The sequence below is a fragment of the Lissotriton vulgaris genome, chromosome 9 (assembly GCF_964263255.1).
Source record: "Lissotriton vulgaris chromosome 9, aLisVul1.2, whole genome shotgun sequence".
NCBI classification, from domain to species: Eukaryota; Metazoa; Chordata; class Amphibia; order Caudata; family Salamandridae; genus Lissotriton; species Lissotriton vulgaris.
This window is the reverse complement of record NC_141697.1, coordinates 1,131,482,133-1,131,495,183: the sequence shown is the minus strand read 5'-3', so window position 1 is coordinate 1,131,495,183 and position 13,051 is coordinate 1,131,482,133. Positions and strand designations below refer to the sequence as shown.

At 43.3% G+C, this 13,051-nt stretch overlaps 1 protein-coding gene across 1 annotated transcript in view; it reads right to left on the bottom strand.

The window, feature by feature from the left end:
- Positions 1-13,051, bottom strand: part of SUSD3 (sushi domain containing 3) — a 233,741-nt gene that overhangs the window by 88,214 nt on the left and 132,476 nt on the right. The window contains exon 2 of the mRNA XM_086939158.1: positions 5,896-6,084. Within this exon, the coding sequence (XP_086795284.1) occupies positions 5,896-6,084 (189 nt within the window). The remainder of the gene's footprint in view (positions 1-5,895; positions 6,085-13,051) is intronic.

Here is a 13,051-nt window from a genome sequence, read left to right as displayed (position 1 = left end):
ACTTTTCATCCAATGCACTTACTAATTCATTCAATCATTGATTCTTTCTCACATTCGTCCACCCACCTTTCCGCTGAACCACACACACACACATGCGCAATCACATGTCTAGCACAAATGGACGTTTGCAATCAAATTGGGGTTGTAACTTGGATGTTACATGCACCTGCGGTTCTTTTTCTGTTTGATTTTCATCAGGTAAAATTTGCAGGAAAATATTGCACATTTCGGTTTTGTGTGCCTCCAAACTTAGGGCTAGATGTAAGTAATTTACAATTACCGATTCGAAAATACCGAATTTTACCGATTCGGTATTTTCGAATAGGTAATTGCAATGTAGATAAAAATTTGGTAACAAATACGGAGGCCCATAGGAATGAATGTCAATTACCGAATCGGTAATTAGCGATTCGGTAAAATTGTGAATTAGTCAAGGGTGGCAGGGTGTCACTTTGACACCCTGTTGCACCCCTGATTAGTGGTGGTGTGCACATGTGGCATACATACATGCTGTCTGTCACATGGCACAAGTGTAAATGCACATTTATGCATTTACATAGGAATTCCTTATTTACCACCAACTAATAGTTGGTGGTAAATAACAAATCCTTAAAGCCCTGTAGCACTGTTTACAGTGCTACCGTCATGTCAAAATACAGATTCGGTAATTTTACAGATTCAGTAATTTTACCGAATCGCTAAATTTACAGATTCTGTAAAATTACCGAATCTGTATTTTGAGATGCCCTACATCTCAGTATCCAAATACCGGTTGGTAACGGCCGAAAATCGGTATTTTCGGCCTTTACCGACTGGTATTTGGATACCTACATCTAGCCCTTAGAGCTTTATCCCCCATCCAAAGGTCAAAAAGTTAGAAATATTCCAGAAATTACACACCTGTAAATCTCATACCTGCCTGTAATGGTAGTTCTCGTGTGTGTAATTTCTACCCTGATTTGAACAGCCTTTAGAATGAGGCTCTTATTTGCAGATCAGTGAAAAAGCACAGTCACTTACAGAACAGCTAGTGCTACTGGCTTTGCCAATGCTTGTCTTGCTTGCTAAGCACATCCATCCCGAAGGCATGATTCTCACCCAGAGAAGGTAATGGAAGCAGGTGGCTGTCTGCTGTTTCCTTAGAGTGGGGATCCTATGATTACACGGTAGTAAATTACAGTCCAATGGCATTTGGTTCTTGTGACAAATTGTGCTGCACCTTGAAAATGCCTCCACTGGGTGCTCGCTCAGAAACGTGCAGGCAGCTATCTTTGCAAAGAAAGGAAGCATGGATGATTTACACCCAGCATGCTGCAGATCGTATCGCTCACATCCTCGCGCCTCCGCGCGAGACATTCGGTGGATGACACGCACCCCAGATGTGCTGGCACAGCAAAGCTTCTTTTTACAGTTGCAGAATATACACTTTCATTGCCTTACATCCATCCTCTCCACATGGAAGCCGTGTACACGTAGGAAGTTAGGTTAAGGATTGCAGGGAAATTGCTTTTTTAATTTTGACATGACACTTGTGGGAATTAATTTAGGCCGTATAGTTTCTATTATATAATTTTGAAATTGGCCATATATAAAACATAGTTTAGAAAATTAATATTGATAAAATATACGAATGTGCTATTATTTTCCACCATGACAGAATCTCGGGTGTGGTCTACCAGGGAAGTGCAGCTTGTGTTGATTTCGTTTGTTTCCTATTTCAGGCACAATTTTTTTGTAATGAGTTTTATATAGCGTGAACTAGACCCGAAGATATCAGGTATCAGAGCACTTTACGTGAGCACCAGTTTGGTTACAGATGGACACATTGATTTTGTTAGGTACGGGGAGATTAACCCCTTGTGTGCTCATGACGAGACTAGGCCGTCATGAGTCACAGATGAACTGTGCTCATGAAGGCCTGGTCTCCTCATAACGCCGCCGCTCCGCCCACGCGCAGTTAATTCCCCGCCTGTGTTTGAGAATTAATGATTAGACAGGTCGTCATGAGACCAGGCCATCACGAGCACCGCTCCACCGTGACTCATGATGGTCTGGTCTTGTCACGAGCACTGCGGCGCCGGGTTCACCCCTCCGCACCGTGGGGGAATTAGCCCCGCAGAGAAGGGGTTATGTGATATGCCCAAATTCACAGGATGTTGAGCGTCGATGCCGAGACTCGAACCCCATTCCCCAGCTTTGAGGTCGACCGCTCTAGCCGCAAGGCTACATCCTCACACCATATGCATTTTTAGCACTATGGTATACAGTTTTCATATTTTGAAAAAAGAGAAAGAGCCACCTGCTCTGTTTTCTTATACCTCAATCCAGTAGCGTAGCCAGTGTGTCGTGGACCCTAGTGCAAGGTAGTAAATGCCCCGGCTGCTATTAGAATTATACAATACAGCAATTAGCCAGATTCTGTGGACACTTAGGTCTTGGTACTACGATGTCATTGCAGCTGCTGCACCAATGGAAGTGACCACCTGGCCTCAATCATCTTGATAAAGCTGATGGATCTCAGGTAAAGTCTGGAATGATCATGAGGCATAGGAAATAAAGTTGACTTTCTATTTTCTCAACCAATGAGCTGAAGACTTTTCTGGATAACAAGGGAAGACTTCGTTGCCATCATCAGCTAGTGTAAGTTTCCTAACATCATGGAGGAGAAGACACATTCAAAGTACTAATAAACTAGTCACTTTTAGGTCACCGACTACCTGCAAAAGACATCTTAGACATTTTTCGAACGTTGGCCTGGGAACGCAGTTTGTAACTCACTTTTTCTGGTTTTTCATTTGCTGTTTTATTTTCTTTAAGCAGTGCAGCTTCAGTTCGTATCTCCACATTCTAAAGCCGTGTTTACAGCATTCTTCCAAGAACCCATTTTCTGTGATAAACAGGCATTTAAATCTTGTTCTTATCTCATCACATTTGCTGGGCATTCAAAGACCGAGGTCAAGCTGTGTTTTTGTGGGAGCCTGGTGATTATTTTGCATTCGGCTGACTTCAAAGTGAGAGCATTTATAGGAGAGAGGGATGCAGCGTACTTTCTTCATGGATCCTTTGTGTGCCAGTTTTCTTTTAGTCATAGCCATCTCAAAAGGTATCTCGTTCTTCCTCTGCACAAAACATTTGCAATTTTTTTGCAAAATTCCTCTTCCTTGCTGAGTCCATCAAATATGTGAAACTGCCTTTTTAGTAACAAAGTAAAAAACGCATTTCTGTCTTAACGTCAGTCTGAAATAAGGTGATATTGGTCAATTTACTCTGTTTATGGCCCATTCAAGCACAGAATAAGATCTTTACAGAGGAAAGAGCAAACCACATTGTAACACAATTTAACAATGCTTGCTGTTCACATTTATATGCTTTATTTATGAAATCTGTGGCAACTCGTTTTGGAGAGTTGGATAGGTTTAAAGCATTTTTTAGGAAAGCTTTTGTGTTTATGTTTAGCTACACAATAATTATGTATTCCATCTACAACTGTGCCTTTTTCAGAACACATATATTATTGGATATAAACAATTTCCTCATTTATCCTTGCAGGCACTATGGTCAAGATATCGATGGTGCAGCAGGTGCACAGATAATCTTGGCTGTTTCATACAGCTTTTTTACATTACTTTCAGCCAATTGCAATTTAGCCAAAAAACATTAAATCTCACATAGTCAAGACCTACTGGCTTGCTGCTTATTTCCTGATGCTCATATGAGGCTAGGGGTAAGGAGTCTACTGTATGACACCGCCAAGACCCCACCCTATGGCGGGCACCAACTCCTGAACACAGCTTCGTGGCTATGCCAATGCTAGTTAGGACTAGAGCTTACCCCAACAGGAAGTGTTTTTTGGTGCACAGGAAGGGGTCCTTTGCAAACAACTACTTATTGGCTTGAGGCAGGTGGGGGTTCAAGGTGAAGTAAATGGGCGCTATGAATTCTTGCTCATACTTCTACGAGGTGGTTACAACCCTTTTCTGACAACCCTCATCACAAGAATTGGTGACTTACTTTGCAACAATAATGTCTCTAGAACTTTTATTCCATACTGGCTCCTTGCGTTGCCTCTACTGTCATTACAGTGCATAACATGGCTCTCCAGAAGCTAATGCAATCAAAATATCAATAACGTGAACAGTTTCTGCTTCGGTATGATTAAGAAGCACCACATTTGCCATTATGGTACAGGAGCAATGTACAAAACGCTTACCCTGTCAAACTACTCCAAAAGGGCATAACAATGAGTGAAAAAAAACATCTGCAGTAAAATACAAATTTGGGTTGAGGCGGGGACAAAAGTAGCAATGGCTGAATGCAAAGTAGTAAAAAGAATTATAAATAGAAGACGAAAGAAGATTGAGAGTAGAGAATCAATGGGTCTATAACAGTCGAGAAAATAAGGTGAGGTTTATTGCTAACCTTGGCAGAGATTGTCAGTCACAATCTTGGCTTCCATATAGAGGTTAAAGGCACTCATATAAATATGTGAGTATCCACTGACCTAGTGATCGACTTAGTATCTGGACAATCAAAAGTGAATGCATCAACAGTGCCTGTATACGAATGTCTCAAACACGCATTAACCCCTCTAGGTCAAGTGTCTGTTCTTCATTGGCTTCCTTCAAAATGAACTAGCATTGGACAAAGACTAATCTTTCATCCCTCAGGTCAACAATGTCACCTAGAACACCTGCTACTAACATAGCATAGTCCTTGTAATGTTGGCCCCTGCTCACGCTGCCTCAGAACACCATACCTGTCCTCAGAATAGCAATTTCCTGCATGGACATGTTAACTTAAAGACTTTTTGCCAAGTGAACCAAGATATTTATGGCAAGATGTCCCTCTATGTCACCAACTCACTACCTCACCAAAGCTATACCAACTAACCAGACGCCCATGGTCAGCTACCAAGATCAGACCATTCATCTAGCCAGCAAGACACAAATGCTTTGGTCACAGTCTTTATATACAAGACCCCTCTCTTCACTACGAAAGAAATTCTAACACGTCCACGGACTACACCCCATTCAAACTAATCCTTTGACGCATTATGTTATGTGGACAATCCCCCTCACCTATCCATCAATCTCCTACCCCCAGAACTACAGCAAGATTGTTTGTTTCCTAAATGTAAGCATGTTATATTGTGAACGATTGGCCTTGCATCTCTCGCTTTTCCCACCTCGTCCCAAAAAGGAGCACTGCAGAGGTCACACGTTAGCAGACGCGGCCGCTGCAGGTAAGAGCGGTAGGGCAGTAAGGCCGGCTTGGGAAATTTCAAGAGTTGACCACAAGGAAAAATTAAATAGATCATTAATTTTCCCTTGTGGTCGTATCCACCGCCTCACCACTCTTACCTTCGGAGGCCACTGGAATTAAAGGACTCTGCGGCTGGGAAATTCTTCTCATAATTATGGATTTGCCTCATAATCCATCATTTGCTGTAGAGTTTAACTAAAAAAATGTAGCTCAAACGGATCAAAAGTTACTACAAACGTGGCAATGTGTGCCCACAGTGTAAGGTAAGACCCTTTGCAAAGGTAAAGTGGCCATCTTTCAGTTTCCTATTTCTGTATTTGATTGCTAAACTGGTAGTGAGGAGGGGACATATTTGCCCAGGCAGTATTACATGTGTAAAAGTGACTAAATAATTAAGTACCACAATCAAAAAAATGTGCTGCATCATGCCACATAATTTGCATTTTCTTGCAGCATAATTTAGTCAACCAGGCCACATAATTTGCTGCTGAACTGCCACGTAATTCTAGTGGCCGTGCCTATAACACAAGAAACAGGTCTGTCACCAGCCCTACACGGCTGGCTCGTGGTGCAAAGTCTCTCCATAAAACAGGTTGCCGTGGTATATAGAGCACATCCAAGCATACACCTTACGTTTACATGTTGGTATTCCTGCTGTCCAGGCGGTGGTGTTCCCCCTCCACACACAGGTGACTATCCCCGCTCCCAGAAGATGGTGCTTAGAGGAACACTGGAACAAGATCTCCGTCCCCACGGTGGTCCCGTTCCCTTGGAGGATCTGGAGCGTGCCGGAGTCAGGCGGGAAGATTCTGCTGCACTGACCTATAGACAAACCACAAGAGCGACGTCAAACCATGAACACAATTTCTTGGTTCCAATTATTCTTTCACTTCCGGTAATAATGACGCAGCCATGTTTTGCTACAATGCGATCGCTGTTCAAGCTCTCAAGAGACCAGGCAATAAGAGACATTTAAAGGTCAGCTCATAAAACATATATTCATGTGAAAATAGTATGCACGCATTTACTTTCTTAGCTAATGTGATTTAGGCTTAATAAGCAGTCTTCTCGCACGTCGGCTGCGCAGCACGATGAACCCTGTGCCTGTGGTACTTTCTGATAATTTGGTTATATCTAAGGCTCCCAGTTTTCCATTTTTACTTATTTTCATAGTTGAATACAGAGAGAAAGCCATCTATTCCTTTGATGTCTGTATTTTCTAGATATGGAAAAAAGCAGTAAAGAGGCCATCATTTCAGTGATTCTGAACTGCCATGCCAATGGTTGTGCAGAGTGAAATGCAGGGAAATTAGAAAAAATCAGGGAAGCTGTTTTCTACTGACATTTTAAACAACAACAGATATGCATGTGTTTGTACAACAATGCAGATATTTTCTCAGGAGTGCATTGGCTGTGAGTGATGCTTTATAGATGCCTTCCATAGCATTAAAACCCATCAACCATCCATGTGTAAATTCACTTTTGTCTGTTGAATACAAGTTGCACCTTCATATTTTCACAAAATAAATGTGGATAAATGCAGATAAAATTAGCACTATCTATACTACTATAATAAAGGAAGAACTTTGCACCTTTGAGGCGGGTAAACTCGGGAACCACAGCGTGAATCCACACACCCGATACATCATTGTAATCGTCAAGGTGTGCAGATGGACATAGGCTATATAAATTAAAAAAATATACGTTATTTAAAAAATTGACGATAAAAAAAAGTAGTCCCTTGCAAGTAGCGCCAGCCGCTACCTACGTGGTGACATCAGGAGCGCAGGGAGGAGCGCCGTGCAGGAGCGGAAGAGGAGCGGTGGACATGGCGCTGGGGAGGAGCAGTGACGAGCGGCGGAATGACGGTGAGGACCGGCGGACAGGCGGGCAGGCTGGAGGAGCGGTAAGTGGCGAGGAGCGGCGGAGATGTGAAATGAGGAGCGCGGGGGAGGAGCGGCGGCTGAGGTAAGGCTCCGGGCAGGCGGGGGTCGGGGCAGGCGGGGGACGGGGCGGGCAGGGGCCCGAGCTGCTTGACAATATCAGGGCGAGTGGGGGGCCGGGCTGCAGCACAATGTCGGGGCGGGCGGGGGTCCGGGAAGCCTGATTGCTCCCAAATATATATATATATATTGATATATATATATATAGATATATAGATATATAGATATGTATAGATATATAGACAAGTACAGCCGGAAATGTCTAAAAAATGAAGTCCATAAAACCAAAAGTCCTAGTTACATTGTGTGTTGAATTAGCAGATTTTCTGTTGAATTAGCCTCCCACAACTTGGATTACAATCACTTAACTTGATCATAATCTTGGATTGGCCATTTGTTCAACTGGACAAATGCTACAACGGGTAATTACTTCGACAAAGAATAATACGACTGTCACACAAAATAATGATAACATTTTTACTGTGATATTCTTGTTTGCAAGCAAAGTTGTCTTCTTGTGCTAAATTTCCAACTAATGGAGTTAAGATGACTTCTGAAGGCTCAGTCTAGGAATTACTTATGATCATCACTGACACAACTTCAAGGATAATTGTATTGCCACTACCACCACAATTAGCAATTGATATATGTTTCTAGGATAGGTTGCCGGGTAGAATTCTATATCTTGTAGTGAGGTAATGCTAGGCCATGGACTATGCCTGAATCATATAGGTAATGATTTATAGGTAACTACTACCCTCAGCTAGAGGTATGAATGGTGTGTTGTGATAGGATTATGCTTGAAATGCTATCAATGATTATCACAAGTTAGACAACCATAGGATTCATCCGTACAAAAACTCAGTTCAGTAAGTTAGAAATAGGTTACAATTCTCCTTGATTATGGAAGGTAAATATATGCTTACCATACTTAACAAATAATGTGGCAAAAGATGCAGTCTTAAAAGAGTCATGTTGTACATATACAACTGTGGAATTGAGAAAGTTGCTGGTTTGTGGCACTGGTTTCTTAAGTGATATCTGTATGCATAAGCTGATATATTTGGGATATAGGACACAGTTAGAAAGCATGATTTACCTGGCGAAGAGGAGAGTATTTAACAAATTGGTGTCTGGTAGTTCAGAAGATGGGGGTTGTTGTTTTAGCACTAATTCAGTGGGTTGATGACATGTCTATGTGGACTAAATCTTTATAGAGTCCATCTCGCACTCCAAAATCAAAATTTTTATTCTTTTACTATTTATTCAGTTCGTTGTTGTGCAACATTGACCAAGTGTTTTAGTCTGAAAACACTTCTAATTTGGAAGAAATAGCACAGATTACATCCAACAAGGCAGAGACCTTAGCCTACACTACAGAGGAAGCAAAAGAAATCTATAGTAGTCTCTTGAGTAATGAATTTACATTGATGATTATGAAGATTGAATAAATATCAATGATTGGAATAAGAACAATACTTTGAATGGAGTATCATTGTTTATGAGAATATCAGAAGAGAACCGAGGAGGTTCAAGTAGAAGTGTGCACAATATTACCACTCAGACAGCGGGATTGTCCGCTGACTCCTAATTTTGTCATGTCTATGTGGTCCTCAGGTGGTGACTTATTGGATTTCTGAAGGACTGTGAGAAATGATGAGCTTTTAGTGGATTCCGGAATTCAATCTGACGTGGTAGGCCTAGCAACGCAAGGTAGTTGCTCAGGGCCTCATTTATGATGCCCCTTTCACGGAGGAACATCACTTTTGGTGACGCTCTGTGGTGCAGGAGCCTACTCCATATTTACGAGGCAGCACTAAGCCACATTTATTTGCTTAATTCTGCCTCGTAAATATTGTGCCCTTAAATGCAGTTTTCTGCGATAAAGGGTTGTGCAATGGGTGTTGCTGGGGGAGTTCCCAGCAACATCCATGGCATTTTGACAGTGCCCCTGATTTACAAGAATTCGAAAATCTGTGGAAGCACCAATAACTTATGCCTGCCCATGGGAGGCGTAAGGGAGGCACAAAGAGGAGAAATAACTTTATTTCTGCTCATTTTCCCTTTTTCTAAGTGTGCTGTTTTTGTGGAGGATGATTTCCATTCCTGTACAAAAATAATCATCCAGCAACGCAGGCAATCTTGCATCATGGTGCAAGGGTGCCTGTGTTGGCGCACGGCAGCCCATTGTGCACCGGCGCAGGGGGAAAGGACAGGAATGTGTCGTATCTCAGAGATATGACGCATTCCTGCCCAATTCCTTTACCGTAGGGCCGCGCAGCATGGAGGCCTGCGGCGCTGCCCTATGGTAAAACCTCATAAATGAGGCCCTCAGTGTTTGAGGGGTAATATGTTTCACATTAGGTGTAAATTACTCTGACTGACTAGCATTTGCAGCTGGAGTGTTTCTGTTTAGAGACTTTCAGCATTGTCTGCTGATCCTTGTAGGGTGCCTCTAAAGTGTGGGTTAGGATATGTATAAGGCAACCTGTGTTTCTCTGGGTGAAATTATAGATGAGGGGTTCAACTCTAAGATGTCTTCCAGGGACAACACATGGATGGTGTCATTTGGTATAAGCTGGATTTGTAGTGACTCAACATCTGAGGGTAGACGTTCCATACTGACAAGTAGCATGACAATAGCAAACCAGGCAATTGCTGGCTTCTTGATTTAAGGGGCAAATGATACTTGTGTCTTCAACAGGATTCATTGCAGTTTAAAGGACTGATTTCCAGCTGCGGTCGGTAGTGGGAGTACCTGCCGGGTGGTGATGTGGGTAGGGGAAGGGGCAGGGTGGGGGTAATCTATAGATTAGGAAGCTTTACAGGTAAGTAAACATATAAATAAATAAAATGAATTTCGGTGTGTGCACTGCATCCCCAAATGCGATGCAGTGCGCAACAAAATTCGTTTTATTTATCTGTTTACTTACCTATAAAGCTCCGTAATCCATAGATTACTACCCCTCACCCTGCCCCTCGTCCTCCCACGTCACTGCCTGGGAGGTACCGCCACTACCGACCGCGGCTGCTGATTTCTGCAGAGGGGGATATGTGAGCTTTCATTCAAAAGGTTGTTGGTTGCAAGTGCCTTGTCTTTTGTGCAATTTAGAGGGATAACAGTTTTGGTGTTGATAACACCTACAACCTTGTGCCTGAATACTTTAATAGGTTATACAACTGACAGCCTATTTTCTGCAGAGCCCCTTATCTGCTCAGTGCCACTTGTTGGGCATGGATATAATTTGGGGGTCAGCAGAGGTCGCAGCTGTGACATCCGACTTGCCCCTTGCAACCCCTGGAACTTCTTTTGTGACCCTTGACCTCAGAGGTGGTAAGATTTGTGCCTGGCACACATTTGCAGTTCGACCTTATGGATATCACTTTGAGCCCTCACTCTCCTTGTTTTAAGCATTTTTATTACACTAATTGTATTGTATTGTATTGTAATTGCATTTATATAGCGCTTACTACCCTTGACGAGGCGTCAAAGCGCTTTTTTGGCAAATAGCACGTTACTCCGGGACCCATAGAGGATTAGTGTTGAATTAGTGTAGTGAAACAAGCAAGTACATTTTAAGTGGTAGATAGGTTAGTCAGTCAGTTATTTGGATTTGGAATGGTAGAAACGTGGACCAACCCTCATTCCTTGCCGGACATTCTGGCATCACTTCCCTCAGACTACTACATTCTGACTGCCAACCGTGCACAAGGGAAGGCTGGAGGTGGGGTAGCAGCAATCATTTCAAAATCCTTTCATTTCCGGGAATTACCTTCTCTCACTCTCCCCAACACAGAGAATTTGGTAATCACACTAGACTCAGAGAGTGGGGCTCTTACTGTAATTCTGTTATACCGCCCTCCCCAATACATGGCCAATTATCCAGTACTTTTGGCAGAACAACTGGCCTCCCATGTAATAAAGCACTCCAAAACTGTCCTAGTGGGGGATTTAAATTATTGGTTCGATAGAACAGACACTGACACCCAAGCTGGAGAACTGAGGGATCTGCTTACAGATCTAAACCTGGTCCAACACATTCACTCTCCCACTCACCAGAAGGGTCACAGCTTGGACCAAATCTGGACATACAACGTACCACCATTCTCTCCTATTATAAGCCCTTGCATTTGGTCAGACCATTATCTTATCCAGTTCCCGCTAGAAATTCAAGGGCAGTACAAGGCCAAACCTCCCATGGGTAAAGAGTTCCGCAAATGGAAATCCATGGACCGCTCTGGGTTCATGGACACGTTGAACAACACCCTTCCCCCATTAGACGAAGATTTGGAGGTTGACGAGAGGGCACTGTCCTCCTGGCTTCTCCACGCAGCAGATCTGTTCGCCCCCTCTGTATACTTACCTAACATTAGAGGCAATGATGCCCACAAATGGTTCACTCAAGAACTTAGAGCACTTAAATTAGGGGTACGACAGAAAGAAAGACAGTGGAGAGCTACCTACTCTTCACAGGATAGGGAAACCTTCTGCGTCACTAGGAAAAATTATCAAAAATTTTTAAATCAACACAAACTTAATTACTTCTCCACAAACATTTTATCGTCATCCAACAAGTCCAAAGATATTTTTAATATAGTTAATGAACTCTGTGACAACGACAGGACAGCCCCTTCAATAGCTCCTACGCAGAAGCTATGTGATTCCCTGAATAATTTTTTCAGAGAAAAAATTGTCACTATCCAATCGAGCATTGCTAGTTCCTCAACGTCACTTCCTTTGGATGACGTCTTTTACAATCCCTCTGTATTAGATACCTTCCCGGCCATTGATGGTAAAACTTTTTCTTCACTTTTGACGAGGGTAAAGTCCGGATCCCCTAACGACACCTGCCCCCCCACATCTTTTCGGAAATCGGTCAGACTATCCCTCAGGGTATTCTACCCCTACTAAATAAATCACTGACCCAGGGCAGGGTACCTACTGGCTTTAAACACGCTCTGTTAATCCCTCTAATTAAAAAACCAGGTCTGGACCCTCAGGACTCATCAAATTATCGTCCTATATCCCTGTTGCCGTTCCTATCCAAGATATTGGAGGCTCACGTCTCCAATTGCCTTTCCAACTTTGTGGAAACCACTGGATTTCTGGAGCCAAATCAAGCTGGGTTCCGTCCAGGCCATTCGACCGAGACGGTAACCCTGGCAGTCCAGAATACACTTCGGTGTAACGCAGACAGGGATGTCCACCAGGCACTGGTGCTTCTTGACCTGTCTGCTGCATTCGACACGGTCGACCACACTATTTTGGTCGGCCGTGTCGAGCAGGCAGGCCTCAGAGGTACTGCCCTGAGCTGGGTGGAATCATTCTTGTCCGACCGGACTCAAGCAGTGAGACTGGGCACCTTCACAGCCCCTAGAATTAAGAACGATTGCGGTGTCCCTCAAGGCTCATCCCTGTCTCCCCTTTTATTTAATTTATACCTGCGTCCCCTTTTGTACTCCTTGAGGAAATTCAAAGTGTGGATCTTTAATTGCGCAGATGATCTGCAATTGGTTTTCCCCCTGGGGTCGCCGAATGCTGTCACTGAGTTTAGGGAGGTCATGGCTCATATCCAGAGATGGATGGGCCTTAACCACCTAAAACTTAACCCAGGCAAAACTGAACTGATCTTGCCTGGGAAGAGCGAACTCAGCTGGGGACCTCAATTTTGGCCTCCGGAGATGGGAAACCCCCCCTCCAAATCCCGCACGGTTAAGAGCCTTGGAGTCACCTTTAGTGAAGACCTCTCCCTGAAAAGTCAGGTAGGGTCAGTTGTTTCCGCTTGCTTCTTTCAGCTGCGCAAGATTAGAAAGATTGCCCATTTCCTAACCCATTCAGCCCTGAT